Source organism: Amphibalanus amphitrite, unplaced genomic scaffold (genome assembly GCF_019059575.1).
Source record: "Amphibalanus amphitrite isolate SeventyFive unplaced genomic scaffold, NRLGWU_Aamphi_draft 000162F_arrow, whole genome shotgun sequence".
Classification (NCBI taxonomy): Eukaryota; Metazoa; Arthropoda; class Thecostraca; order Balanomorpha; family Balanidae; genus Amphibalanus; species Amphibalanus amphitrite.
Window position 1 is genome coordinate 315639 of NW_024881657.1, and position 25389 is coordinate 341027.

The 25389-nt window shown below is 48.4% G+C and overlaps 2 protein-coding genes and 1 long non-coding RNA gene across 21 annotated transcripts; 2 read left to right on the forward strand and 1 right to left on the reverse strand.

Annotated features, from left to right (window-relative positions):
* Nucleotides 1-478: 478 nt before the first annotated feature.
* On the forward strand, nt 479-6882 carry LOC122383365 (uncharacterized MFS-type transporter YhjX-like). Of its 2 annotated transcripts, none has more exons than XM_043369678.1 (2): nt 479-730; nt 5171-6882. In XM_043369678.1, the coding sequence occupies exon 2, from the start codon at nt 5353-5355 to the stop codon at nt 6748-6750; it is 1398 nt and encodes a 465-aa protein (XP_043225613.1). In that variant the 5' UTR covers nt 479-730; nt 5171-5352; the 3' UTR covers nt 6751-6882. The 2 variants fall into 2 exon arrangements, with proteins under 2 accessions (XP_043225613.1, XP_043225614.1); XM_043369679.1 differs by lacking the exon at nt 479-730 and adding an exon at nt 4316-4595.
* Nucleotides 534-7329, forward strand: LOC122383368. The gene is made up of 3 exons (XR_006256829.1): nt 534-591; nt 2882-2884; nt 7231-7329. It is a non-coding gene; the product is annotated as an uncharacterized LOC122383368 (long non-coding RNA).
* Nucleotides 6757-23628, reverse strand: LOC122383366 (putative dihydrofolate reductase). 18 transcript variants are annotated; one of them, XM_043369680.1, is made up of 7 exons: nt 23613-23628; nt 22095-22118; nt 14332-14458; nt 12496-12654; nt 12179-12305; nt 11743-11855; nt 10464-11061 (listed from the first exon to the last, which is right to left on the reverse strand). In XM_043369680.1, exons 3-7 carry the CDS (start codon nt 14409-14411, stop codon nt 10986-10988), a joined length of 555 nt encoding a protein of 184 aa, XP_043225615.1. In that variant the 5' UTR covers nt 14412-14458; nt 22095-22118; nt 23613-23628; the 3' UTR covers nt 10464-10985. The 18 variants fall into 18 exon arrangements, with proteins under 18 accessions (XP_043225632.1, XP_043225633.1, XP_043225630.1 ...); XM_043369687.1 differs by lacking the exons at nt 22095-22118; nt 23613-23628 and adding exons at nt 16962-17160; nt 17411-17479; XM_043369681.1 differs by lacking the exons at nt 22095-22118; nt 23613-23628 and adding exons at nt 16962-17160; nt 17298-17331.
* Nucleotides 23629-25389: the final 1761 nt, after the last annotated feature.

Here is a 25389-nt window from a genome sequence, read left to right on the forward strand (position 1 = left end):
GTTTACGTTACATCAGCATATCAGCGGCCACACGTCGTATACGTTTACACTCATCCGCGCGCCAGCGGCTGTGACAGCCTGTGAACAAGAATAGAGCCCACGGTTCAGAGGTCGGTGGCGTCGTCCCTGAAAACTCCTCGGTTGCTTGCGAATAGTTTGCAGGGCGATTATATTTAGTTTTCATATCTTCCGTTTTACCATTGGGAACAAACGCCTGCAAAGTCAGATAGATGCAAACTGTTCATCATTTTTATTTTAATGCAGCCTTTTGAAGCGCAAATAAGTCGTGCAACTCAAATGGGATAAACTGATCATTGTTGATGGTAAGCAATTTATTAATTGTCATTGTTCAGTATCCTACTACTGCGTAACCCAAAGACCCTTCAACCTATCTCCATCGCATATCGAGACCACCGATGTCTCAGACGCACGCTTATCACCCTCGTCGGCACTCTGTCTCTGAGGCCGCTGCATCTGTGCACAACCCATGAGATAGGTGGACAGCGAACGACTGCGGCAGATAGCGGCCGGCTGTCGGTGGCGGCGGAACTGGGCCGGTCTCTGTCGGACGCTCGGTGCCAGTGGAGCTCCGTCAGGGGGAGTGCCGTGGGACCGACGCTGCTCCGTGAACGGGGAGAGGTGCGCGGGGTCCGTCCCTCAGACTCCGCGACAGCCGACGGCAGCCGGACCGGCCCGCCACCTGCACAGCTGCCTGCAGTGTTCTCGGAAGGTAGGCGAACACATGGGCATGATACAACCTGGTGATCAGTTAGGTGCCTATATCAACACCAAATACAGTAACATACAAAGATATACCTACCGTAGCCATCGTCGCGAGGGAGATCAACGCTAATTAATACAAATTCAGCTAGTCCTCGGAAACCTCTGAAACGAATGTACAGGCTTGTTTCTTATTTGCACATGCTTATACGCAATATTCGAATTCATTCGATTTGGGTTGTTTTTGAAAACTGTAAATTCCTCTCAGATCAGAGCAAAAAGCGGCACACGTCATTTGCTAGCTGCGTAACAGATCCTTCTTCAATATATCGACAATTGTTTAAGGTGAATTTACTATAAGAGTATAGGTTAGAAATACCAAACATGTTACTGATCCCTAAAGCTTGATTATTGTTGTCCTTCGTTTCTTTTCCATTATTCTTTACACTAAATAATGTAAATTATTTGAATTATTTCGCTGTAAATTATTTACACCAATCATCGATGTCACTCCAGGAATTATAGCCAAAATAATACGCTATGAAAAATGTTCGCAAAAAGACAAAAAAACATCTGCATTCCAAAAAGCCCGAAAAAACTGTGCCCCTTGTGATACTGTAAGTGGTCAATACTAGAGGCATAACACGAACTCCGACTAACAGACAATGACTTGCTACACGATTTTCGGATGCCGTAAAATGTTCGTATCATCCTCGCGGCGTTTGCGGTTCGACTACCCTGACCGAGACCGGATGTACCGGGCCGGGTACATCGGCAGCGTGACGTATAGCAGGCGATATCGACATTTTTTTTTTCAATCACCTTCCTCAGCTCCCTTGTCTCATCACACTCGGCCCACCTGAACTCCCGTTGGACCTATCTCGATTTTTGTGCGAGCACACTGATATTTGTTCATTCACCTCCACAAATCGTATGATTCCAAATTTTCCATCCTCGCGCACAGGTAGGCTGATGATGCTGATATCATATCTCTTCCCACACCCGTTCAAACACCCACGTTATGCGATGTCATTGTGAACTAGAGCACGTCAGTTGTTAGTCCGGCCGACTGCGGCCGTATATCAGCGGGCGTCCGGTAGTGTTTACCGCCCGCCTCTGTGGGGCATTTCTGGCCGTTTTTACATGCTCGCGCCGCTTTGTGCCCGTGTAGCCAGCGGCGTCTGTTCCGTATCGTTTCCGGGAACGGCTGTGTTTGGCCCGTCCGTTCACACTCTGTCCGGCCGCTCATCCGGAGACCGGTGGATGCCGGGACGGATGTCTGGCTTCCCTCTCCAGAGGTAACTCCGCGTGTCCTTGCTACTTCAATAGACTCCAGGCCAGTTATCGCCATCGGCTGTCAACTCTGTCGAAAGGCTATCGAAGTCGCCAATCTTACACGATAACCACTGAGCATTCTCAACCTGAGATCAGTTATAAAGGAGGTCAAAATTTTCAATCCAACACGTGTCTGAATAAGCTGTTCCCTAAGCTATGGATATCGTAAGAATACAGGGTGTCCCATAATTACCCGGACACTGTTAATTAGCGTATAAAATAAGGCAACCATGATTGCGCTTTTTTCTTTTTACCGTCCTATATAGTCAACTAGGGTGGCTGTGAATTAGCACATGCAATAGATACGCTTGTTACAAGATCAGCCGACAATGATGGAAAATGCCAGCCATTGCTGGTCTCAGTTGTTTTACGGGTCTCCCGAAACTGGGTGTAGGCCTGTTTTCTTTGACCTCTTGCCGGAGGATAATACGATCATATAAGATAAACTTGACATCAAAGTGTTCCCAGGCCATAAGGTATTATCCCCCAAAACAAAAATTTCTGCCTACGCCACTTTTGCTGCGTTTTTTACATCTGGAGTGGAGAAGCTCCATGTCTGAACATTGCGCAACCTTTGGCTTCCAACAGATTTGGTTTCCAAAACAAACCCGTTCATGGCCATTTGGTTCACGGCATCCAGTTTTCGCACTGGTAGAATATTACCGCAGTAGTATTCTGTGCTAACGGTTGTCTTTGAGCCATCATATCAAGCAGAATGAGTGCACGGTGGCTCAAAATGTCTCACAATTTGATTTTCGGCGGGTGCCTGGCCGTTTCTGCTGTTGGGGCGTTGTAGCCATCTGACGTTCACACACGCCTTTTTCAGGCGGTTCAAATGACATAATACCTTCGTTAGACCACAAAGTGTCCTTCAATATACTGTTTTGTTGTATATGTTATGTTTTTGGGATGAATTGTAGTGATTGCGCTGCTTTTCCCGTAGTTTTCGCGTATTTTTCTGGCGAAGGACCCCAAATTCCAAAATTTTGTCGAAGATAGTGGTGCAAAGTAGACTAATGTTTTGTAGATAATCCTGATCTATTGTTTACCTAGATTTTAGCTAGATTGGTGACGTTTGTTGTCTATGACAAGCAACCACTTGTTTGACAACTGGTGCATGGCCCTTTTTGGCCGAGCCCAAGCTTGTCAATCAGGTTTATCTCTTGCTCTCTCTGGCTTCGTTAGCTGATATAATTGCGCTTTGCTCAATCCTAACTGCTTGCAGATGAGCTGCTGAAGCTCTCCAGCAAAAACCATGCCGAAAGTCCGTTTACAAAGTTGAGAACGGGAGTTGATTCACCATGGTTGCCTATTAGTGGCTTAAGCTGAAAACGGAAAGGACTACTCTTACTTGACTCTGGATAATAGTTGATTCGAGTCGTTACCGGCCACCAAAAGCACACAGTCCCCAATCTCGATAGCTAAGGGATATCTTCTAAAAGTATGATGCTTGTATATCATCAGAAACGAGCGCAGTCGTACTTTTAGCCAGAAAATAAATGTCCGGGTAATTCTGGGACACCCTGTAGGTACCAACCACTTTTTGTCATAAGAATCATTATTAGGTATTTACTCGTATTATCAGCAAAACGTCTTTTTTGGGCAAAGAACGAACGAGCGCAATACTGCAAGCGCGAACGTGCGCATAAAGGGAGACTTGTCACTAATTTGAACGGGCCAACCATTTAGTTGCTCCCTGTACCTGCTCACTTTAAAGTAATCAGCCAGGTCGTTCTTGAAACATTCAAGCGGCTCCCGCACGTATGCAAGTGTAAAGTGGGACCCCAACGGACTTGTGTGAGCCATCCTTCCAACCGGTCCCAACCGGCGCACTAACTTTGGATGCAATCGGTCCGGCAGTTATTTTCAGATATAAAAGCTGAACCTGCATGTACACACATGCAGCACCATCCCAGCCGTGACGATCGCGTTCACTCGGTAATCATATCTTTGGCAAAATATGATGGTATGCCTATGGCGGAGACATAACATCCGGACAGCAGTCGCCAGCTGTGCCACGAGGAGCAGGGTACGCTCGCGTGATTATTGTAGACTAAAACGGAAAAAAGTATCCAGTTGAGCAAATATGGCCAGTTAGAGGAAAATGAAAATAAAACTTAGACCGAGTCCTGTTACCCCTATGAGAGGCCGTATGGCACCCGTTATTGTTAGGATACGTCTGGTCGAGAGGCGGATCGCGTTGAGTGGGTTGGCCGCTCCGCCGCCGCGAGCGGTGACCGCCGCTGGGTCGGCGCACGCGGCCGCCGCTGGGTGGGAGCGCGCGGCCGCAATGCGCATGCACCGTGCGACGCGACGCGCTGTTGATAAAAGCTCAGCGGGTGACTGATGGGGTCAGTCAGCGCGGCGGGTCGCAGCGTGTCGGGCCGGATCGACAGCATACACTACATATACGCAGCGTGTGCTCATCATAACACGTCGATAGGACCCGGTAACTTAGTGCTGCATAGTTACTTAGTCACTAGCGACGACGGAACAAGTGAAGCGGTGCTTGTTAGGAACAAGTGGATTACCAGGGCTCGGTGAGTAACGTGAACAAAAGTTTGATTTCGATGTAATCAAACTTACATTCCTTGCGAGTCCGTGGAAATACTCGCGTCTAGGATCACCTAACTGAGCGAACTGCCCTACCCCGACCATCCTAGCGACCACAGAACCCTGGAGGGATTCCGGCGCGGTCGGTCACCTGTGGTTTCCGCGGCACGCACCTTCAGGAAAGACTGAGGAACCAGAACATACGGACCCCGACTGACGCGGTGTGCCGAGTTTGAGAAGGCCGGGAACGCAGTCATGACAATGCGGGCGCACGTCTCTGACGGCGTCGGTTGGTAAGACCGGTGCGAGTGCCAGAGATGCAGTGTAGGTCGACAAGGGAAAGCCATTCTACGGCATTGAATAGATTGAGGCAATACGATGTTGCAAAATTGGGAACCAACCCATGGGTCTTCAACGGCGCTCACGCTTTTTTTCCGCGAAGCTCTACATACGACAATAAGGCGCGAAATGACATGCGAGGAAGTACCCTCATTCCTCGGCTAGCAGCTATGTAACAAACCGATAGGGGCGTCGAGAGCTAACCTTGCCAATTCTGTTTCAGGTTGGCAGTCTGCACAACTGAGAGGTCCCTAGTAAGAGGACCGAGGTTCAACTCGACCCAGCCGGAAGGACAGACTCGGTGGGCTACTGACCACCACTGACCAGCGGCCCAGGAATCCGCCGTGACCGGTCACCAGCCACCGGCTCTCCAGCCGCCGTCCGGCTCCGACAGAGACGGGCACGATGATGGAGAGGGCGTCCGGCGCGCTACGCCGGCTAACGACGAGCGTGCGCGCACTGCCGCCCGGCGGCGTGGCCGCACTCGTCTCCGGCTTCTTTCTGCAGCTCTCGCTCGGCGGCCTCTTCACGTTCGGCAACCTGACCACCTACCTGACCTCGTACCTGCACGTGCAGCGCGGACAGGACATCGGCTACGGCCGCACCGCCTGGGTGGGCACGTGCATGGCGCTGGCCGAGGGCCTGGCGCTGCTGCCCGGCAGCGTGCTGTACCAGCGGCTGGGGCCGCGGCCGGTGGTGCTGTTCGGCTGTCTGGTCACCACGAGCAGCATCGCGCTCACGGGCCTGGCCGTGGACGGCTCGTTCGGCTGGGTGCTGGTCACGTACGGCGTGCTGAACGGACTCGGCGTCGGCCTGGTGTATGGCGTGCCGCTACTGGTCGGGTATCGCTGGTTCCCGCACAACAAGGGCGTCGTCAGCGGCGTGGTGGTCGGCGGCTACGGCCTCGGCGGCATCCTCTTCACCACGCTGCAGACCAGCTTCCTCAACCCGGACAACGTGGCGACCGACAGCGACGGCTTCTTCCACGACGAGGAGCTGCTGGAGCGCGTGCCGGACGTATTCTACGTGCAGGCGGCCGTGGCGGCCGGCATCCAGCTGCTCTGTCTCGCCGGGATGCGGAACCCTCCGCTGGGCCGAGCCCGGATAGTGACGTCGGAGCGCCGCGAGGCCAAACTCGAGCTGGCAGACGAGATGGACCACGATGTCGAGAAACACGCCGAACGGAACACGTCTGTCGTGAGTCTGGACGGCAGCACCCGCGGCTACACACTGAAAGAAGCGATGAAAACGCTGGCGTTCTACCAGCTACTACTGGCGTACATGCTGAACTGCTTTTCCGTGTCAATCATCAACTCTTTGTGGAAGGCCTTTGGGCAGGTGCACATCAAGGACGACCACTTTCTGGAGCTGGTGGGCTCCGGCTCGTCCGTGTTCAACATGCTGGGCCGCCTAGGCTGGGGCGTACTCTGCGACGGGTTCGGGTACGAGCCCACGATGGTGGCGCTCTCGGGGCTTCTCTGTTCCCTCATGTTCACGCTGGACGCAGCCGCACAGGTGGGGCGCGGCCTCTACCTGACCTGGATCTGGGCCATTTTCTTCTCGTTCTCGGGGACGTTTTCTCTGGTGGTGACGGGCACAGCGAACTCGTTTGGACAGAAGAGCACGGGTCAGATTTACGGGGTGATATTTGTGTTCGGAGGCCTGCTGGGCCCGGTGGCCACCTCGCTCATAGACTTCCTGCTGGAAGACTACGGGTACTCGCTAATATTTCTCATCAGCGGCATTGTGACGTTTGGAAGTTTAATCGCCACGATCACTTTTAGGCCTCCACCACGACTTTGACAAATGTTTTCAGAGGTCAATAGATATATTCAAATCTGATCAATTGTTCATGACGCTATTGAGATATGTTGCATTGTATTGAGTAATGCACAATGAATGCTGTTTTCGCGTGAAATATACAATGTCTTAAAACTGTGTCACATATGATAACACCCCTTGCTTTCACACATTGTCAAAGTTGCACGTGTAAGATGTTTATGCTAACACGGCGTCGAAAACTAATGCAGTAGTTGATAACCCCTTTTATAAGTGGGCTCCATATATGAAACAAGTTTGGTCAGTAGAAGCGTGTGAAACTAACACGCTTTAGGTTAGTGAGATTTGCCGCGATAACATGAAGTAAGTAGGTAAATATTTTTTACAGTGAACCTATGAGATAGGTGGACAGCGAACGACTGCGGCAGATAGCGGCCGGCTGTCGGTGGCGGCGGAACTGGGCCGGTCTCTGTCGGACGCTCGGCGCCAGTGGAGCTCCGTCAGGGGGAGTGCCGGGGGACCGACGCGGCTCCGTGAACGGGGAGAGGTGCGCGGCGAGGAGCGACCGGCCAACCCTCTTCCGCCGACACTGCGGCAGCAGCTAATCCAGCCTTCCAGCTGTGAAACAGCTCATCGCGTTCTGGAAAGGTAGGAGAACACATGTGCATGATACAGTCTAACGATTGGTTAGGTGCCCAAGACCGGGGAAATTGTAAAATGTCTGGTCTGTTTGTGTCTGGGATTTTGAAAATTGCCTCAGCTTCCATTTAATTCATCGTATATGCTAACAACAGGCGTTGACCACAAACGGTTCACTGTGCTTGAGCCCCAAACATATTCCATGTTCATTAATGTACCTACATCTTGCACCACTTTCGTCGAGATGGAGCCACCACTGAATGGACTGGGTAACCTTCTCCGTACCTTGCGTATGCATACAGAGTTGTGGCCGTGCGTATGAAAGCTGCGATGTTCGCCGTTCGGTGTTCACCCCCGGTGAGCTACTGTTTGGCAGATACGCATTTAGAGCCAGGGCACCGCGCAGGGGGGCAAATTTGGCAGGTGTAATCTATGCGTGGGGAAGACCATCGTATCCAAAATTTGGGTCCGGTGCGACCAGGGGTGCGTCTTTGGGAGGGTCGGGAACACCAGGCACGCTCGACATTGGTTGAACATAGGGCGCGGAAAAACAGCGACCGGCCGAAAAGCGGACCGACATTTCTTGCTTCCCGGGCTTATGTATCGGCAACAGAGGGTCGCAGCGACACCGGGTTGCCACCGATGGACAGAGCAGTCAGCAGAGACCGGCCTAGCTTATTCAGCAAGTAATTTTGTTAAGCACGACCCACGTTTAAAGAAATAGCCTCTTGAAGAATCGGCTCTTGAGGATCGTCATCCCAGCCGTGACGATCGCGTTCACCCGGTTATCATATCTTTGGCAAAATATCATGGTATGGCGGACACATAACACCCGGAGAGCAGCCGCTAGCTGTGCCAGGATGAGCAAGGTAGGCTCGCGCGATTATTGCAGCCTAAAACGAAAATGCCAATAACCAATAGGAGCGTCGAGAGTTAACCTTCCATTGCCTTTCAGGTTGGCAGTCCGCACAACTGAGAGGTCCCTAGTAAGAGGACCGAGGTTCAACTCGACCCAACCGGAAGGACAGACTCGGTGGGCTACTGACCACCACTGACCAGCGGCCCAGGAATCCGCCGTGACCGGTCACCAGCCACCGGCTCTCCAGCCGCCGTCTGTCTCCGACAGAGACGGGCACGATGATGGAGAGGGCGTCCGGCGCGCTACGCCGGCTGACGTCGAGCGTGCGCGCACTGCCGCCCGGCGGCGTGGCCGCACTCGTCTCCGGCTTCTTCCTGCAGCTCTCGCTCGGCGGCCTCTTCACGTTCGGCAACCTGACCACCTACCTGACCTCGTACCTGCACGTGCAGCGCGGACAGGACATCGGCTACGGCCGCACCGCCTGGGTGGGCACGTGCATGGCGCTGGCCGAGGGCCTGGCGCTGCTGCCCGGCAGCGTGCTGTACCAGCGGCTGGGGCCGCGGCTGGTGGTGCTGCTCGGCTGTCTGGTCACCACCAGCAGCATCGCGCTGACGGGCCTGGCCGTGGACGGCTCGTTCGGCTGGGTGCTGGTCACGTACGGCGTGCTGAACGGACTCGGCGTCGGCCTGGTGTATGGCGTGCCGCTTCTGGTCGGGTATCGCTGGTTCCCGCACAACAAGGGCGTCGTCAGCGGCGTGGTGGTCGGCGGCTACGGCCTCGGCGGCATCCTCTTCACCACGCTGCAGACCAGCTTCCTCAACCCGGACAACGTGGCGACGGACAGCGACGGCTTCTTCCACGACGAGGAGCTGCTGGAGCGCGTGCCGGACGTATTCTACGTGCAGGCGGCCGTGGCGGCCGGCATCCAGCTGCTCTGTCTCGCCGGGATGCGGAACCCTCCGCTGGGCCGAGCCCGGATAGTGACCTCGGAGCGCCGCGAGGCCAAACTCGAGCTGGCAGACGAGATGGACCACGATGTCGAGAAACACGCCGAACGGAACATGTCTGTCGTGAGTCTGGACGGCAGCACCCGCGCCTACACACTGAAAGAAGCGATGAGAACGCTGGCGTTCTACCAGCTACTACTGGCGTACATGCTGAACTGCTTTTCCGTGTCAATCATCAACTCTTTGTGGAAGGCCTTTGGGCAGGTGTACATCAAGGACGACCACTTTCTGGAGCTGGTGGGCTCCGGCTCGTCCGTGTTCAGCATGCTGGGCCGCCTCGGCTGGGGCGTGCTCTGCGACGGGTTCGGGTATAAGCCGACTATGGTGGTTCTTTCGGGCCTCTTCTGTTCCCTCATGTTCACGCTGGACGCAGCCGCACAGGTGGGGCGCGGCCTCTACCTGACCTGGATCTGGGCCATCTTTTTCTCGTTCTCGGGGACGTTTTCTCTGGTGGTGACGGGCACAGCGAACTCGTTTGGACAGAAGAACACGGGTCAGATTTACGGGGTGATATTTGTGTCCGGAGGCCTGCCACAGCCCGTGGCCACCGCACTCATAGACTTCCTGCTGGAAGACTTCGGGTACTCGTTGATATTTCTGATCGGCGGAATTGTGACGTTTGGAAGTTTAGTCGCTACGATCACTTTTAGGCCTCCACCGCGACTTTGACAAATGTTTTTTTTTCAGGAGTCAATAGATATTTTCAAGTCTGATCAATTGTTCATGACGCTATTGATACAAGTGGCATCGACGGTGTGATGCACAATGAAAGCTGTATTCGCGTGAAGTATATGTTTTACCACTGTGTTACACATGCCTTCTGCAAATATCTTTTTAGGACACAGTATGACATAGCATGGCACGCGGTTGCGAGCCAGGACAATGCCAGTCCTCCGCATTCCGAAAGTCTTCGTATGATTGGCTCGACTTGTTACGCGTCTGTGAAGATTCACCTTCGCAATCGCACTTACAAACTGCTTACGTTTGCGGGTCAGTAGCATTAGGTACCCTTTCTTCTACCCCGAAAGCGGCTACACGACGCATCTGTGTGACGTCACGGCACACGGCGGCGTGTGGTAAGTCAGGAATTTCAAAATATTCGGAAACAAACTTATGCAGACTGATCAATAGGCATCCACTAGGCGATGCATTTTCACGCTTTACTTCACTATTGCACACCCGCGCCCGCCTCAATGTAACTAGCGAGCAGCTGTAGCGGCAAAGAAGGAATCTGTACATGAAAACTGTTACGTTTTATTCCTCTCGCTTCTTCACCGACAAAGAGGCCTTACACCAGTAAATAATACTGCTAGCATGATGACAGACAGACCGTGGTGATGACAATTTACCCGACGGCAGCAGTTAACATCGGGAAAACTATCTGCACGGTTTAAATAAGAAAATCCGGCTAGCCATTTACTTCATACTTCGTATTAACTTCATATTACCATATATTACCTTCGGAACTTCATATACACTCAAGTCTCCAACAAACATGGATTTAAGGAAAATGTATGTCTCTATAAAAATAGGATTGCAAAACCCAATATTCATTCAAGGCCCGACCCACCAATCATATGGAATGGCACTTAACCCCACCCACTGCTGACAATCCGATCTCTATTAACACCATTAACGAGAACAGGGTACGCGATAATATCATGGTCCCCGCAACCAGACAGTTCCTGAACTCTGAGTATTGATGTGACGTTCTGGTCCCTAAGGTTTGCCGAGTATTGGGTCACCATCAGCGGTCACTTCATCTTCAGCACGTGGTACGTCCACTCGACTCCATTCTCCTCCTGAACCTCCGAGGGTACGTCGGGGTCGCTGAAACACGCCCCGTGCGGGCGGTCAAAACTCCATCCTTATTCAATAGCTACACAGATTTGCGCAAGATGCAGCACATGTAATTGGGTGACCTTGCTTTACTGTATTGTAAACGACACGCATCTAAATCTAGGGAGCATATGCTTTGTCGTGCTTACTATTCACCGATTACTTATGTTTTCCTCCTTTAATATAACTTTGCCTAGCCCGGTGAAATCGCTTAACTATTTTCGTAGATAACCAGACAACGCGATGAAATATCTTGCATCTGCTCCTGACGCAAGCCTACCGCTGTTAAGTAAAACTTATAGGTCAAATGTCACAGTAAAGTTGTTCGAGTGGGTCCGGTATAAGAAGCTTCAGGTGGTCATTTCGTTTAAAGTACTGCCCTAGCCGTAATATCGAGAATTAGGGGAGGGGGAGGGGCCATGACCCTCTGCGACTACCACGGCATATTCTACGATAGCTCGCCGTGCCGTCCAGCGCAGAGGGCGCCGTCGGCGCGTCCCGGCGCCGGTGGGGCGGCCCCAGAGGCCGCTCGGTGCGTCCCGGCGCCGGTGGGGCGGCCCCAGAGGCCCGGCTGAGCGTCCTGCCGGTGACCGCGCCCCAGGGCCGGCGCGGCTAAACACTCCCCAGTGGACTCAGTACCACAGCCAACCGACCAGCCCCGGCGGAACTTACCTGGCAGGCTCAAAGTCGTCGTCAGAGTACAACGGGAAGAAGACGTCGGCGTCAAACTCCTTCCTGATGCGGGTCAGGTACATTTTGTCCACCAGCTTCTTGTCTATCGCCTCCTGGAATGTCGTGCGACACGATACATTATTTACTGTCTTTCCTCTCAACCAATATAAATGGACAAAGCCGTTCGCATTGAGACTACCACAATCTGACTACTCATTTGAACATACATCGTTCATTTATTTTATGGGCCTCGTTTAGCTTCATGGATTACTAATTCTGGCTCATACAGAACCTGGGAAATGGAAAACAATTATTGTCATTTAGTGAGGTCTGAAACTGTTGCGCTCTAACTAACGCATATCATTAGGTAATTGTGGTTAAAAAACACAAATAGTGAAGACTTAACAAGACACAGCCATGAGCTCCCCCTGCCCACCTTGTAGATGTAGGACCCGCCGAGGTTCCACACCGTCTCCACAGTGTCCGAGAGTGGCGGCGAGGAGAGCAGTGTCATGGCCTCCTCCAGACTGTGAGCCACGTACACGTCCTCACCTGAGGCCGTGCTGCAGCGCCGAAACAGAACGGCCGTCGGTCAGGTCATCCGAGCAGGACTGGTATGTTCATTGTTCATTCCACAATGCAGCATCCAATATTTGGCTGACAGGTACCATGAATATTTGTGGATTACATCAGTAAAGATTCATAGAAACGATAAACATTCAGCGATGAAATTGCATAATAGTCAGTACTCACTAGTCAGCTTGAGATGTGACGATGACGTTAATTTTGCCTTTGATGGGTCGACTTGTGGCTGGTACAGATTCCCAGGTCTTTCGTCCGAGGATGACAGCGTTCTTTTTGCTGGGATCATCCAGCCGACGAATCAATGAGGTGAAGTGTTTAAACTCCTTCCTAAAGAGAACGAAACGACAGCAAATATGCCTATTGGTCAAAAGGATTTTGATGATAATGGCCACACACTGCTTTATGCAGTGAATCAGTCGCAGTAATTCGAGAAATTTAGCACAAAAGGTTCAGTTTGCGTGGAAGCTTGGTGACATTTAAATAGATAGATACGTACCTATTGATTACGGAGCGAGCGAAGCGAGCGTAGTCTTTCCTTAGATTAACGGAAATTTCTGAGTATGAGCGGCCGGCCGGCCGGCCGGCCGGCCGTGCGGACGCTTTTGCGAGGCTTATATCTCAGCAACCACTTGACCGATTTACACGCGGTAATTTTTGTAGGGTAGCTTCATTCCTTCTACCAAGTATTGGACTATTCCCGATGCATGTGGGTGACCCCTTATGCACGTGCCACGTGCAAAACGAAGAGGTGTCAGTTTTGTAATTGTTGCAATATCTCGGTAACCACTTGGCCGATTGCGCTGAAAGTTGGCATGTAGGTAGGCGCCCACTAGGCACTGCATATCCATGTGCCAGAGTTGGGGTGCTGCTGCACGTGCGCACGTGCAGGGGTCGTTTCCAGATCTCGAGAACGGCTGAACCGATGGCGCTCAGATTTGGTACACGGTTAGGGACCAGTTAGTAGGGTGCCGTGCACAAGTCAGTTGGGACCCATTTTGCACGTGCGCACGTGCAGGGTGCCGCTTCCAGATCTCGAGAACGGCTGGGCCGATTGTGCTCAAATTTGGCACATCGCTAGAGACCGGTTAGTAGGGTGCCGTGCACAAGTCAGTTGGAGGTACCCCCTCGAAATTTCGCACGTGCAAGGCTCACCCTCTCGCTCGCTCCGTTAGTCGCCCCAAAAGGCGCTATACTGGTAATTAGGATACACCAAGGAGATGCTGCGAAGATGCTGCTTTCCCTATGTGCTGTAAGAAAGCCCACAACCCAAAGCAGAAAAAAGTTACGTTTCATTGAAAAGACACAACATTTCTTTTCAAAAGAGTCAAGTTGAATGTTGGCTCCTTAGATCAAGACGAGACCAAGAACGAAAAAGCTGAAAAGCTGAAAAATATGAATGTTGTGTTGCGAACAATTCAATGCATATTGAACACAGTCATGCGTGGGCCTGATATTGTCACAGCACAGACTAATCCAGAACCTATGACAGGGCTATTCCCGAGATCAGATTCTGTCACGATCCGAGTGATCAGTGCAATCAGTGTAGACTTAGAGCCTATTAAGATCTGTTGCGAAAGATGTTGCCCCCCGGCAGCGCATAGAGCTTAACCCGCGCCGGGCCGGGGGGGGGGGGTGTTTGAACACCCCCCCTTGCGGTTTTTCGCAGATAGCTCAAAAACGGCGAGTGTTTTCGTCCTTATTTTTGACGTTCTTTCGATTGCCGCTTACCGCGTGTCGCTAAGTGGCCCAGGAGCCGAGTTAGAAGGGGGGGGGGGGTGTTCAGACACCCCCCGCGGCCCGGCGCGGAATCTCAGAGCACCGGCCCGGCGCGGGTTAATGGTGCAACTAACTATCTAACTATCAGGGCTTAATGGTGCAATGACTGCTGAGTGCTGTGGTCATTTAGGTATGCTATGCTCCTAGCTTCCTAGTGTTGCACCGTTTCTGTCGCCTGAAAGACAGCTTTTCACAAAATAGGGATAATCACTGCGTGAAACTACTTACTTCAACCTCCAAGGCAAATCGCCGTTGCACCCTATGCCTCTGTTGCTGGCCATTGCTGCAACTATATTCATTTTTCTCATTTTTGCTGACCTGCAGATGTTATCTTCCTAGTTGTTTATAACAAAATCTGAAACACAGACAGTTATCAGTATGTCATAGGTGCTTTGCACTTAACCCGCGCGGGGCTGGGGTCTCCAGCCGAACGCGCGGGGCTGGGGGGGGGGGTAAATTTTACTCCCCCCCCCCTGTTATCTCCCGAACTAATGGTCCGATTTGGAAAATTCAAACGCCAATCGAAAGCTCTCATCACGAACTACTAAAAACATGTACTTAATTTAAAGTTTGAGGTCAAGGTCAAGGTCAGGTCAAGGGTACAAATTGCAAGTTTCTACAGTATCGGCCTTGCACCGTAGTTCCCGAAGTATGGAGTCATGGACTGAGACTGATCACTCAAAACGTGTTCTTAGGCTACCAAGACAATATTCGTTGCATACGATATCATTCAGAGGTCAAGGTCAAGGTCAGGTCAGGTCAGGTCAGGTCAGGTCACCAAAAAACAAAATATAGAAAAGGGCATGTGCGACACATGTTTTATGGGTCATTTTACTCATAGAACTCAATAGGCACACTCAATAAGTGATATGGACCACCTCTGGATGAATTTCAGGTCGAGGTCAGGTCAAGGTCAGGTCAAGTGAGGTCAAATTTTGAAGTTGGTTGTTAAGGCCTAAAAAGGTGTCTATCTGATGCAGTTTTTCACGGCAAATCGAATGGTGCTATTTTTGTTTCCGTACGAGGCCTAGAACTTCCAAAAAAGTCATTTTTCAAAAATTTTGTGTGTCGTGACGTCATAAAATTTTGAATAACTCCCACATTTTTGAACCGATTCTTCTAAAATTTGGTATGTAGGTGCACATAGACAGCTTCTCTGACATATATTCCGGTTTTTTTCGATAGACTCAAAATTTTGGATTTTATAATGATTTTCCCAAAAGTCAGTTTTTTGAAAAAATTTAGGCCAAAATCCAAAATTTTCAAAAAAACCGAGATAGCCATTTGATAGACAAAGTAAAATTACGCATAACCTTTTTTGTTACGTCTTGATTCCTTTAAAAATGAAGATGTTAGCGGCGTTTGAACTTTTGCCGTTTTTGAGGCGAAAATGGCGAACATGACGTCACTAAAACGTCAATTTCTCAAAAAAAAAATTTCCGACGGATTTCGCTCAAATTTTCAGGGAACGTGTCAAATTGATGTAAGAAAAGGTACTGAAAGTTTGGCGGCGCTGCGCGCCGCCGTTTTTGAGATATCGCAAAAATTCGCGAGGGGGGGTAAAATTTACCCCCCCCCAGCCCCGCGCGGGTTAAGTGTATGTTCTGAAGCATTGCTCCAGAATAAAGGGGTTACATGGGTAATAAAAATTTGGCGAGGAAAGGGTTGGAGTAACCAATGTCCCCTTGCATTTGTAGTTGTTAAATGGAGCTGCTTAATATCACATCATGCTATAATGCAATTATCTAGCAATTACATACCCTTAACTGCAAGATTTTTTTCCTGAAACACTGGAAAAACTGACATCAAAACATGTCTCAGAGTCAGATTATATATTACTGACCGGGCCGACGAAATTATTTGGAAACGAGGTTTGCAAAATTGACGGAGGCCCGAGTGCGGAGCACGAGGGCCGGAGTCAAATTTTGCAAGCCGAGTTTCCAAATAATTTCGTGCGGCTGAGGTCAGTAAGATTTTTCCTACATGCCGCATACATGCTAAGTAGTTTCGACAGGTTTTGGTGACACTTTTATACAATTGTTTTGTCTATAATTACCGAACAGTGATTGCGCAACGGCTGTGGATAAAGCTCTAAAGGAAATTTATAGAAGAAAATGCATCAAAATTCCTTACTTCAAAAAGAATCGCGTCTGAAAATATCAACTCAGAATGGCACAACTGGATATCCAAGGAACATAATGCATGAATAATTTACCACGACATTATAACAAGAAGAAGGTATTATAATAGTGATTTAACGTAAATTTTCCAGTGCTCTTGCAAGAATCTTTTCTTTATTTTTGTAATCACACTTTGTTGATGCCCTATGGCTAAACTTTCGTGAAATACATTATATTTCCATATTTTACATGTTTGTTTCCAGGAAAGGACTACAACTGTCAAACAATAACGCAACAACTTAGGCCCAAGGTATCAGTGGACAAATCACACGAAGATATGAGAACAAGCGATAACGGATTTCGATTAATAGGCGCATATCTTACCATAATTTCGGCTTTGTAGCCAATGCAAAATATTTCAAGACCCTTCATAAGATATGTTTTACCAAGAAATGTTAGTTTTTTAATTTTACGCGGCAAATATCATGCAATAATGATGTCAATTATACATTCCCTGTCAATTATACCTCTGGGCGAATGCGATTAACTGTAGTTGAGAGGTCATTGCCCTGGGCAGTAAACCCAGGCAGTAAACTTTTGTTTCCTGCCCGGCCTATTAAATAACATGGCATTTTGACACCGACAGTTTCTTGGTCATAGTTTTACTGCCCGGCTCGTGCTGTGCTTAAGACATACCCCGGCATGTAGGAAAGCACATTTAAGCACTCCATTACTCACTGCTGATCGTCATCTCCACTTGGTCCTCAGTGTATTTCACTCCTCAAAGGTACAAACAATTACATCTATTTTAAAAGTAGCCTAAACAAGTCAAAACTAACGTAGGAACTTAACCAAAAATAACAAAATCTAAACTTTAACTAAACCTAATCAAACCTAACCCAACCTATGATGTTTGCCTACCTCCAAACATTGCAGTCTATAAAGACATCACTTATAAGCTTAGTTTGAGTAATTGCATTTTGCAATCACACAAATCACTAAGCAATCTTTATTATCTGATCAGATACCTCCCATGGCTCCCAACCAGCAAAATTGGTCTGTATCTGGTTTTACTCTGGCTAGCTCCAGCATTTTTACTCCGGCCAAAGAACTGAAAAGCTGTGGCTCGCCAACAAAATAAGTCTGGACCGTATTTGGTTTTGCTCTGGCTAGCTGCGGCATCTTACTCCGGCCGAGGTATGGGCAGGATCTGGGGCTCTGGAGCTGACACGCGATCCCGGAGCCCGCTCGTACCACAATCAGCCGTGCCTTACCTCAACCGTACTCCAGCCACAGGAAGCCAGAACAGCTACGAGCTACGAGACAGCCGGACCTAGCAATAGCTGATAGCACGCCTTGGCAGACAGCCGAATTTGGCGGTGCGAAACCATACCAACTTTGGAGCGCAGCGCTACGGCAGAGGTTGGCTAACCGGAATAGAGGGCCATATCGACCCGACTCCTGTTCCGATGGCGTTCCGTTTACACCGGTCCAAATGACGTGGCATGTCTGAGTTGCCGGGGCAAAACGGACTTGAGCCAAACCAAATTGCTAGCTAGGGGGGCTCTTCTACAGCTGACCCAAGATCACGGAGCACACCAGCGCCGTGGCCGGACTTATGCTAGTCGTGTCGTACCTCAACAGTACCTACTTCAGCCACAGTAAGCTAGAGCAGCTACGAGGCACTGCCGGACATAGCCGTAGCACACCGCAATGGTGTAACACTATAGCTGGAGCGAAACCACACCACCTTCAAGCACTGCGGGAAAGATGGCTAGCCGATTCCGAGCCATAGCGACCCATACCCCTGTTCCGAGGGCGTTCTATTTACTCCGGCTTAAATCTGGTATGGTATGTAGCAGGTGTTGTCCATCTGAACTGCACAGTCACGTGACCCATTTGACCTTCGGATCCAATTCTGGTAGTCAATTCTGGCGCTTTTGTTACCGTAGCGAAAAATGTAGCCCCGTGTTCACAGTTTTCCTGACGACGAAGATTCTGCGTAATCTGGCCAATGGCGTTCGAGAACCGCGGCCAAGCCCCGCTGATCTTGAACGTGATTGGTCGAACGGTGTATAGAATCTTCGTCGTCCGGGAGACTGCGAACACGGGGTAAACCAAGAGGTAAACAATCTGTGCGTGGAATGGGGATTGGGACTTGGAAGCACTTGGAAGTGTTGAATGTGTAGGGGCGATGATAGGTCGATTCGTCGATTTTTATTTATACTATTATCCTTATTATATATTCTGATCATTTTGTTTATGTTCAGGAGTTTTTTCTGTTGATTTAACATCAAAAACGGTGTGTTTTATTGTCAATGCCAAGTGCTATGTTGATATTGAAATTGGGTTACAATTCAACATTCACCGGTTTTTCTATGGCCTGTTGTGCATCATATTATTGGTAATGTGAACATAGGTACTCCATACACTGCCTCTTTTGGGTATATATTAATGTTTGACCTGATTTTACTTCATTTCACCTTATATGTTCTTGCAGGAACAGTTATCACACCATTTTTGTGCAAAAATAAGGGTGGTGTTTCGCGGCACTCTGCCAGCCATTTTTGGCTTACATAGAGACATCAACAAGCCTATACCTCCGACACTACCAGAGGTTGACGCTAGCTCACGGAATGCGCTGGCAGCGGCTGGCAGCGCGCCGGTGAAACACAGCCAGGGATTTCCTCTGTAACGTCATTGTTGTCTAGGTGGATGGGTCTTCATCAATTTTTAACAGCTACAAAAATTGGAATGAAAAATGTTGAGGTATTATGAGCATCAGCTAAACAGGAAAGAGAATTTGGCTACAGCCCATCTTGCAACGCCTCAATGAAATTTCACGAGAAACTTAAATTAAGGGAGCAGCTACATAACTGAGGTGAAGTCGATAAATCCTTGTGTATTTACCTACATAACTGGGGTAAATCCACAAGGCACCTTGAATTCAAACTATGAAGTGACTCCAAACGAAATATAGCAGAAATTGGGACTTAGTGGAGGTTAGAAATAATCTGCTTAGTGCTGGATGAATGTTTTCACTTAAAATGAACACCACCATATTCGAGTCATGAAAAAAAGTGTTGAGTAGGCATAAGCTTGTAGCATGAAAGATGTTTGTGAAAAGTCTGTAGATTTTAAAGTGTTAGTCTTTGCACATTGATTCTCTGTTTGAATGATGAAGTCTCTGCACGGTCTCTGATTGACTGAATGAGCTCTGCAGTCACAATAGTGAAATTCATGGGATTTTATTTGTAATAAAAGAAGGTAATATTTTGAGTTGATTTTTCGTATTCTGAGAAGATCATAGCATGTTTAACAGCATTCCAAACAGGGCATGTCAAAGGTTGGATGGATCTTGGCATTTCCTTGAATTGTGTTTACCATATGTTGTTTTTTATTCAAAGTTATTGTAAAAGCCAACCAACTTTTACAACATTGAGGATCATACTTTAGCTTTGGAAACAAGACATATGTAGTCTACATATCTATGGTTATGCTGATCTTCTTTTTCAGAGTCTTTGATTATCACTTAATTTCATTCACTTTTGATGTAGTGAAATCCATGATCATTTTAATGCAAGCTACATTTGAAATGTATTGTTGCTCCCTTTTTTACCATGCATATTTTTGTGTCTTGTGAGGTCTCATATAGGAATAACAAGAGCAGTAACATGCATTGTTTGCTTGTATTGTCATAACTTTGTACAATATTTCCAGCTTTATAATATGCAGTTACCAGTCACATTGGGCATCACACATATATTTTTCCTGCAGGAGGAAAGACACAGAGCTAACTAGTGACTCATGTTTGTGCTCCTATCACTTCACCCCTGGGGGATCAGTGCCTACACCCCTTGAGTATAATGGTCACCAAGGGGTGCTGTCCTGACATGTTCACTTTCTGTTGAGAAGGTTAGAACAAACACCATGTGTGTCATTTAGTTGCATATATAATATCTTAATGTTAAGTCTGCATAATGTCTGAAGTCTGTAGCCACTCTTAATCCTAGTTTGTCATTACCTTAATCTAGCCTGGGTGGATATTTTGCTGTGCTGAAAGCACGGACTGCGCTACGCCCCGGCACGGCGGCCGGGACACCTCCCCTGGAAGAAAACGGCACCGGGGAGGGGGGACGGACGGCGAGGAGCCGGGGAAGGAGCGCGGCACCGTCACCCCACAAGCCGCCCGCAGCACCGCCGTTATTCTTGTGCCTCTTGGGCGCCGCCGACGCCCTGCGGATGGGGAGCGCATCCCAGATGGGCAGGAGCCGGGAGGGCCGCCCGCACCACCCGGCCGGCGAAGCAGCAGCCCGGCCAGGCGCGGCGGGCGGCTGGGTGGCGGCCGGACTGAGACGAGTCCCGAGTCGCTCCATGTCTCTGTCTCTTGCGAAACTAGTACCGCCGCCGCCCAGCCTTGATGGGTCACTACGAGGAAAAGGCGAGCCCGCTCCCAGTACCTGTCGTGGAGCTCCCGCCTCACCGATGGCCCCTGGTCTTTATCTCTCTCTCTCTCTCTCTCTCTCTCTCTCTCTCTCTCTCTCTCTCTCTCTCTCTCTCTCTCTCTCTCTCTCTCTCTCTCTCTCTCTCTCTCTCTCTCTCTCTCCTCTCTCTCTCTCTCTCTCTCTCTCTCTCTCTCTCTCTCTCTCTCTCTCTCTCTCTCTCTCTCTCTCTCTCTCTCCCCGACGCCAAAACCGGCTCACAACGGCGTCCATGTCGGCCGGGGCGAAATTACTTAATTACTTGAATAAATATTTCATAAATGCATTAACAGTGACACAAGACAAAAGTTCAACAAATTCTACGCATGAATCATCCAGTAGGTACTAACTTCGAGAACAGTTAAAATGAAGATGCACAAGAAAGCGTAATTTCCCAATGACATGATATGGCTGTCACAATGCTTAGCCGCAATCACCTCTTTTGGTAGTTTAAATGGTAAGTAATTTTTGAAATTATCCGATAAAAATCTAAAATTGATGCCATATTAAAGACCAATCAATTCTACACATGAATCAGGGTGAATCTTTGAGAAAAACTTGAAAGTTTAGGTGTGATAAGAAAAACAAATAAAAATGGACCATTTTCCCATAGACTTTACATTGGCTCCAAAATCGCATGGATCCAGAATTTCTGGAAGTGCCCTCGCCACAACTGCACGTGCGCTGCGCTCGAAAATGATCACGTGACCAAATCCAGATGAGATCACCGTATTTATAGTCACCGTGGTATGTAGGAGTTGCCAAGGCAAAACAGAATGGAACCGAACTAATTTGCTGGCTGGGCACCTATAAATATCAGATGCCATAGGAAGTATGTTATTGTATTGTGTTGTTGTGCCAACACACTCTAGTACATTTTGTATGATAGTCAATTTCTGAAGGAACTGCAGGCCGGAACACAATGTAAGCTAGGTACTGATACCAGTCGCAGGCCAGACGTCAGATTGCTGCGGCCCGGATCCGGCCTGCAGGCCATAGATTGCTGACCCCTGCTCTATATTATAGGAATCAACTTATGTCTGAGCCTGGAACGTCCTATTAACTGAGAAAAGGATTAATAATGTAGGCAGGAAACATATCATGTCAATAAATACAATATACATGCATACAATGACACACAGCTAGTAGTCGTAACTGAGTAGTTGGCATGTCAATGTGTCGTGAGTCCCATAACGCCATAACGCATTCCAGGCAAAGCATAGGTATTCATACGCAGAAAAATTACCAGATTTGCAGTGCATCCAATAAAACAATGACAAAATACCTAATCAGGTATTCTTAAAATAGAATATAGACTTTTACTCATAAACAAACCTATACGTAATAAATGACCACAAAAAAAACATTTTATTTTCACTTCAACTCTTACCCTCACTGTCACCATTACCGTCAACTCAGGGGGGTACGCTCCCGCTGTTTAGCATTACGAAAAATGGTGACAGACGTTTGTGGAGGATTGTCGACGAACTCTTGTTCCGCGAGCAGTACTTACACGCTAGCGGAAAATTCACCAATCAGCGCTCGGCAGTACTCGACGCTGATTGGTCCGACGCTCGTGACGAAATTGCGGGGGACCGCAGTTATTCTCTATGGACCCGAATAGGCTTTTAGATTTCGGAGGAGTTTCTTTAAAATTATATGCTGTTTGGAGCTGTTTTCGAGTTAAAATATATTTCTTATGACTGTTAGCTATATAATGACACAATAAAATCATGATTTTGATAAATATTACCGATGTAATATCGGCCGAAAAGACATGCTGTCATGGCACGGACTGCCCTGCGGCTGATGTGGGGCCCCTAGTGCCAGCGTATGGTAATAATGGGTTGACGAAGGGTTATTGGAGAAACTTAGAGCCCCATCAGCATTCAGTAGAGGGTCATCAGAGGCCGGGAATGTCCATCAGGGGTCTGAGTAGGCCTGTCATAGGGGGAATACATGACACATCATGGCCCATGGGTCAATGTAGATCCATTAGGGGCCGTTGAAGGGCCATCATTGTTCAGCGTGGGCTCGCAATTACCTCTGATGGGCATATGCCGTGCCCCGATGGACTAACGCTGGCCCCTGATGAACCATCACCAGCCCCTGATAGTTCTACAAAGCCCCCTGCTGGGTCCAAATTGGTCACTGATATGCCGAAATGGGCCACTGAGAAACCCGTACAACATCCCCTGACTGCACCTGCTGGACCAGTGCCGTCCCCTCATATGGGCCCACCACAGCTCTTGAATGACCTTTTCAAGTCCCCTGAAGTGCCTTTATTGGCCTAAATGGCCCCTGATTGACTTATGTGGTCCCTATTGGTCCTATATGGCCCCCATGAGCCCTCAACGTCCCTAGACAGCCTTACATTATATGCCACTGGGCCCTGTTGGGTCAGAACCAGCCCCTGATAGGCTTGCACTGGACCCACCGGGCCTATACCGACCCATGAAGGGCCTATGTCGAGCCCTCATGGACCTCCGATGACCACACGCCGGCATGTGTGGCCCCATCATCAGTGGTCCGTCTATCCCATGTACTTACGGTCTTTTTGGCCGATGTGACACCGGTAGTATATAGAAATGTTATGATTAAATGTCGTTATTACACAGCCAAAAGTCACAGAAAGAATATCCAAGCTCAAAAATGGCCTCAAACCTGACAAAAACTGGTATAAATCCCCTTCAAAAGCCGTAAGTCTATGAAACGCCATAGGGAAATAGCTACAGTCCCCCGCAATTTCGTCACGAGCATCGGGCCAATCAGCGTCGAGTATTGCCGAACGCCAATTGGGCGATTTCCGCTAGCCTGTAAATGCTGCTTGCGGATATAGTTTTGAACAAGTGAGGGTCGCGGCTACTAATTATCGCTTGTCACCACTTTTTCGTCGGGAACGTTCTACCTGGTTTATATAGCCTTGCGTCAACTGCAGCAGGCTTCTTCACAAGAAATCGCCCGCCAAATTGCACGTGCGGCATTTAACAGGCGACAACTGTTCAAGCAGTGGTTCAAGCTGACATCTTACTGCTAGCATATTTACGTCTGGACAACGAGTTGCGTTGGAGAGGCCGGAAATAGTGGCGATTTCAGGACCGCAAGAATGGACCGTCATTGGAATGATTCTTTTTCAAACCGTGCACTGTTTTCGGTCGCAATTTAATAGTTACTACAAAATATTTTTCAATTACGTTTTCACCAAGAATGAATGCCATCAAGGCTAAATTTTTACTACTTTTGCATTTTGTCAAGAAGCATATAGTGCTGTTATATTGCAGTTTTTGCGCGTTTGTTACAAAATATGAAGCGAATAAGCGTCAGTGTAATTCATCAGTGCCAGAAGTTAACTTGAGGGGAAGCTATGCTAATTGCTCTTGTCCATCCACGAGAAGTTATTCAAGTTATTGAATATTTTGCTTTGTGTATTCCAAAAGGAGAGGGAACTATTTTATTTGTGCCTTCATGTCAGAATTGAAGGTGGATCATTAAATTTTCAAGGCAGTTTACAAACAAGCATTTGGTCTTTCAGTTGTATATAAGCAGTGGCTAAGAAGAAAATGTTGATCAATCCTGAAGTTCAGTCATCGTACCTCAACTTGGCAGCAAGATCCCCAAGGACAGAGGTTATATTGTATACCTGTCCTGTAAATCAAAGCATTTTTGTGCCTGCAAAGGCATAAGTTATTTGTGGTGTGTTCGGAGTGAGGCTATATGGCCGTTTTTGTTCTATGTTTATGTGGAGATTGAATATAACTGTGACCCTTTGCTTGTTTGTATACTTACCATGGTCAAACAGGGAACAGCACATTCACATAACATACTCACCTAGCACCTAACTCATAGCTGTACCCTGCTGGATCTGTACTTGTTCATGTCTCAAGCATTAACAAAGCACTAAAGTAGCTTAGTAATCATTTCCCACATTTTCTGAGCATCTAACATGACATACAGCAGTGCAGAGCAGCTTCAGAGAAGAAACACTTTAAATGCACAGACTCACACCAGCCACCCAATGAGCCAGTTCCTCAGTTGACTGTTTCCCTGGATGCAGCTTGGCAAGGTGAGCTAACTATAGGCAAGTTGAAGGTTAGCAGGTAAGATTGAGTTAGGGTGAGTACCTACCTATAACTGGGTGCTACTGCTAGGTGCTATGCAGGTCTTGGGTAGGCTGCAAATATGTGTGACGATTGACTATTGAGGTTAGGTCAGCTGTCAGGTTATTGAGGTGTGCTCATTGCTCAGGTCACATTTTTATGGACACTTCACAAATTAAAAACCTAACATAACCTAATCTAAGCTAACCTGACTAAACCTACACAACTGCCGACTATAGGAACTAAGCACCTGCCACCGACCTACTTGTGCCTACATCTCATACCATGTCAAAGTAGAGTTTCTTGGTGGAAGATTACCCTCAGTACTTTTTATCCCAGCCTTGTGAAAAAAAAACTATTACTTCTAAGCTCTGAGTCACTGCTGGCCATCCACAGGAAGAAACGCTGAGACTGAGAGCTTTGCCATTGTATATTGGACCAACAATCATGAATCACTATCATGAATGACTATGAACACATTATATGATCACATCGTTGCATGGATTGTCACATTGACAATTTTATAACAATCCTTTTTTCAAGAAATACAGTAATGATTAACATCAAAATCAACATAAAGTGGATTTT

What these genes read in the sequence shown, in the direction of transcription:
- LOC122383365 (XM_043369678.1), top strand. Translation starts at nt 5,353, where the DNA reads ATGATGGAGAGGGCGTCCGGCGCGCTACGCCGGCTAACGACGAGCGTG.
- LOC122383366 (XM_043369680.1), bottom strand. Translation starts at nt 14,411, where the DNA reads ATGAGAAAAATGAATATAGTTGCAGCAATGGCCAGCAACAGAGGCATA. An exon ending in GATTTGCCTTGGAGGTTGAA is followed by an intron (nt 12,655 to 14,331) that starts GTAAGTAGTTTC and finishes CGTTCTCTTTAG; the next exon opens with GAAGGAGTTTAAACACTTCA. An exon ending in GACGACTTTGAGCCTGCCAG is followed by an intron (nt 11,062 to 11,742) that starts GTAAGTTCCGCC and finishes GGCGTGTTTCAG; the next exon opens with CGACCCCGACGTACCCTCGG.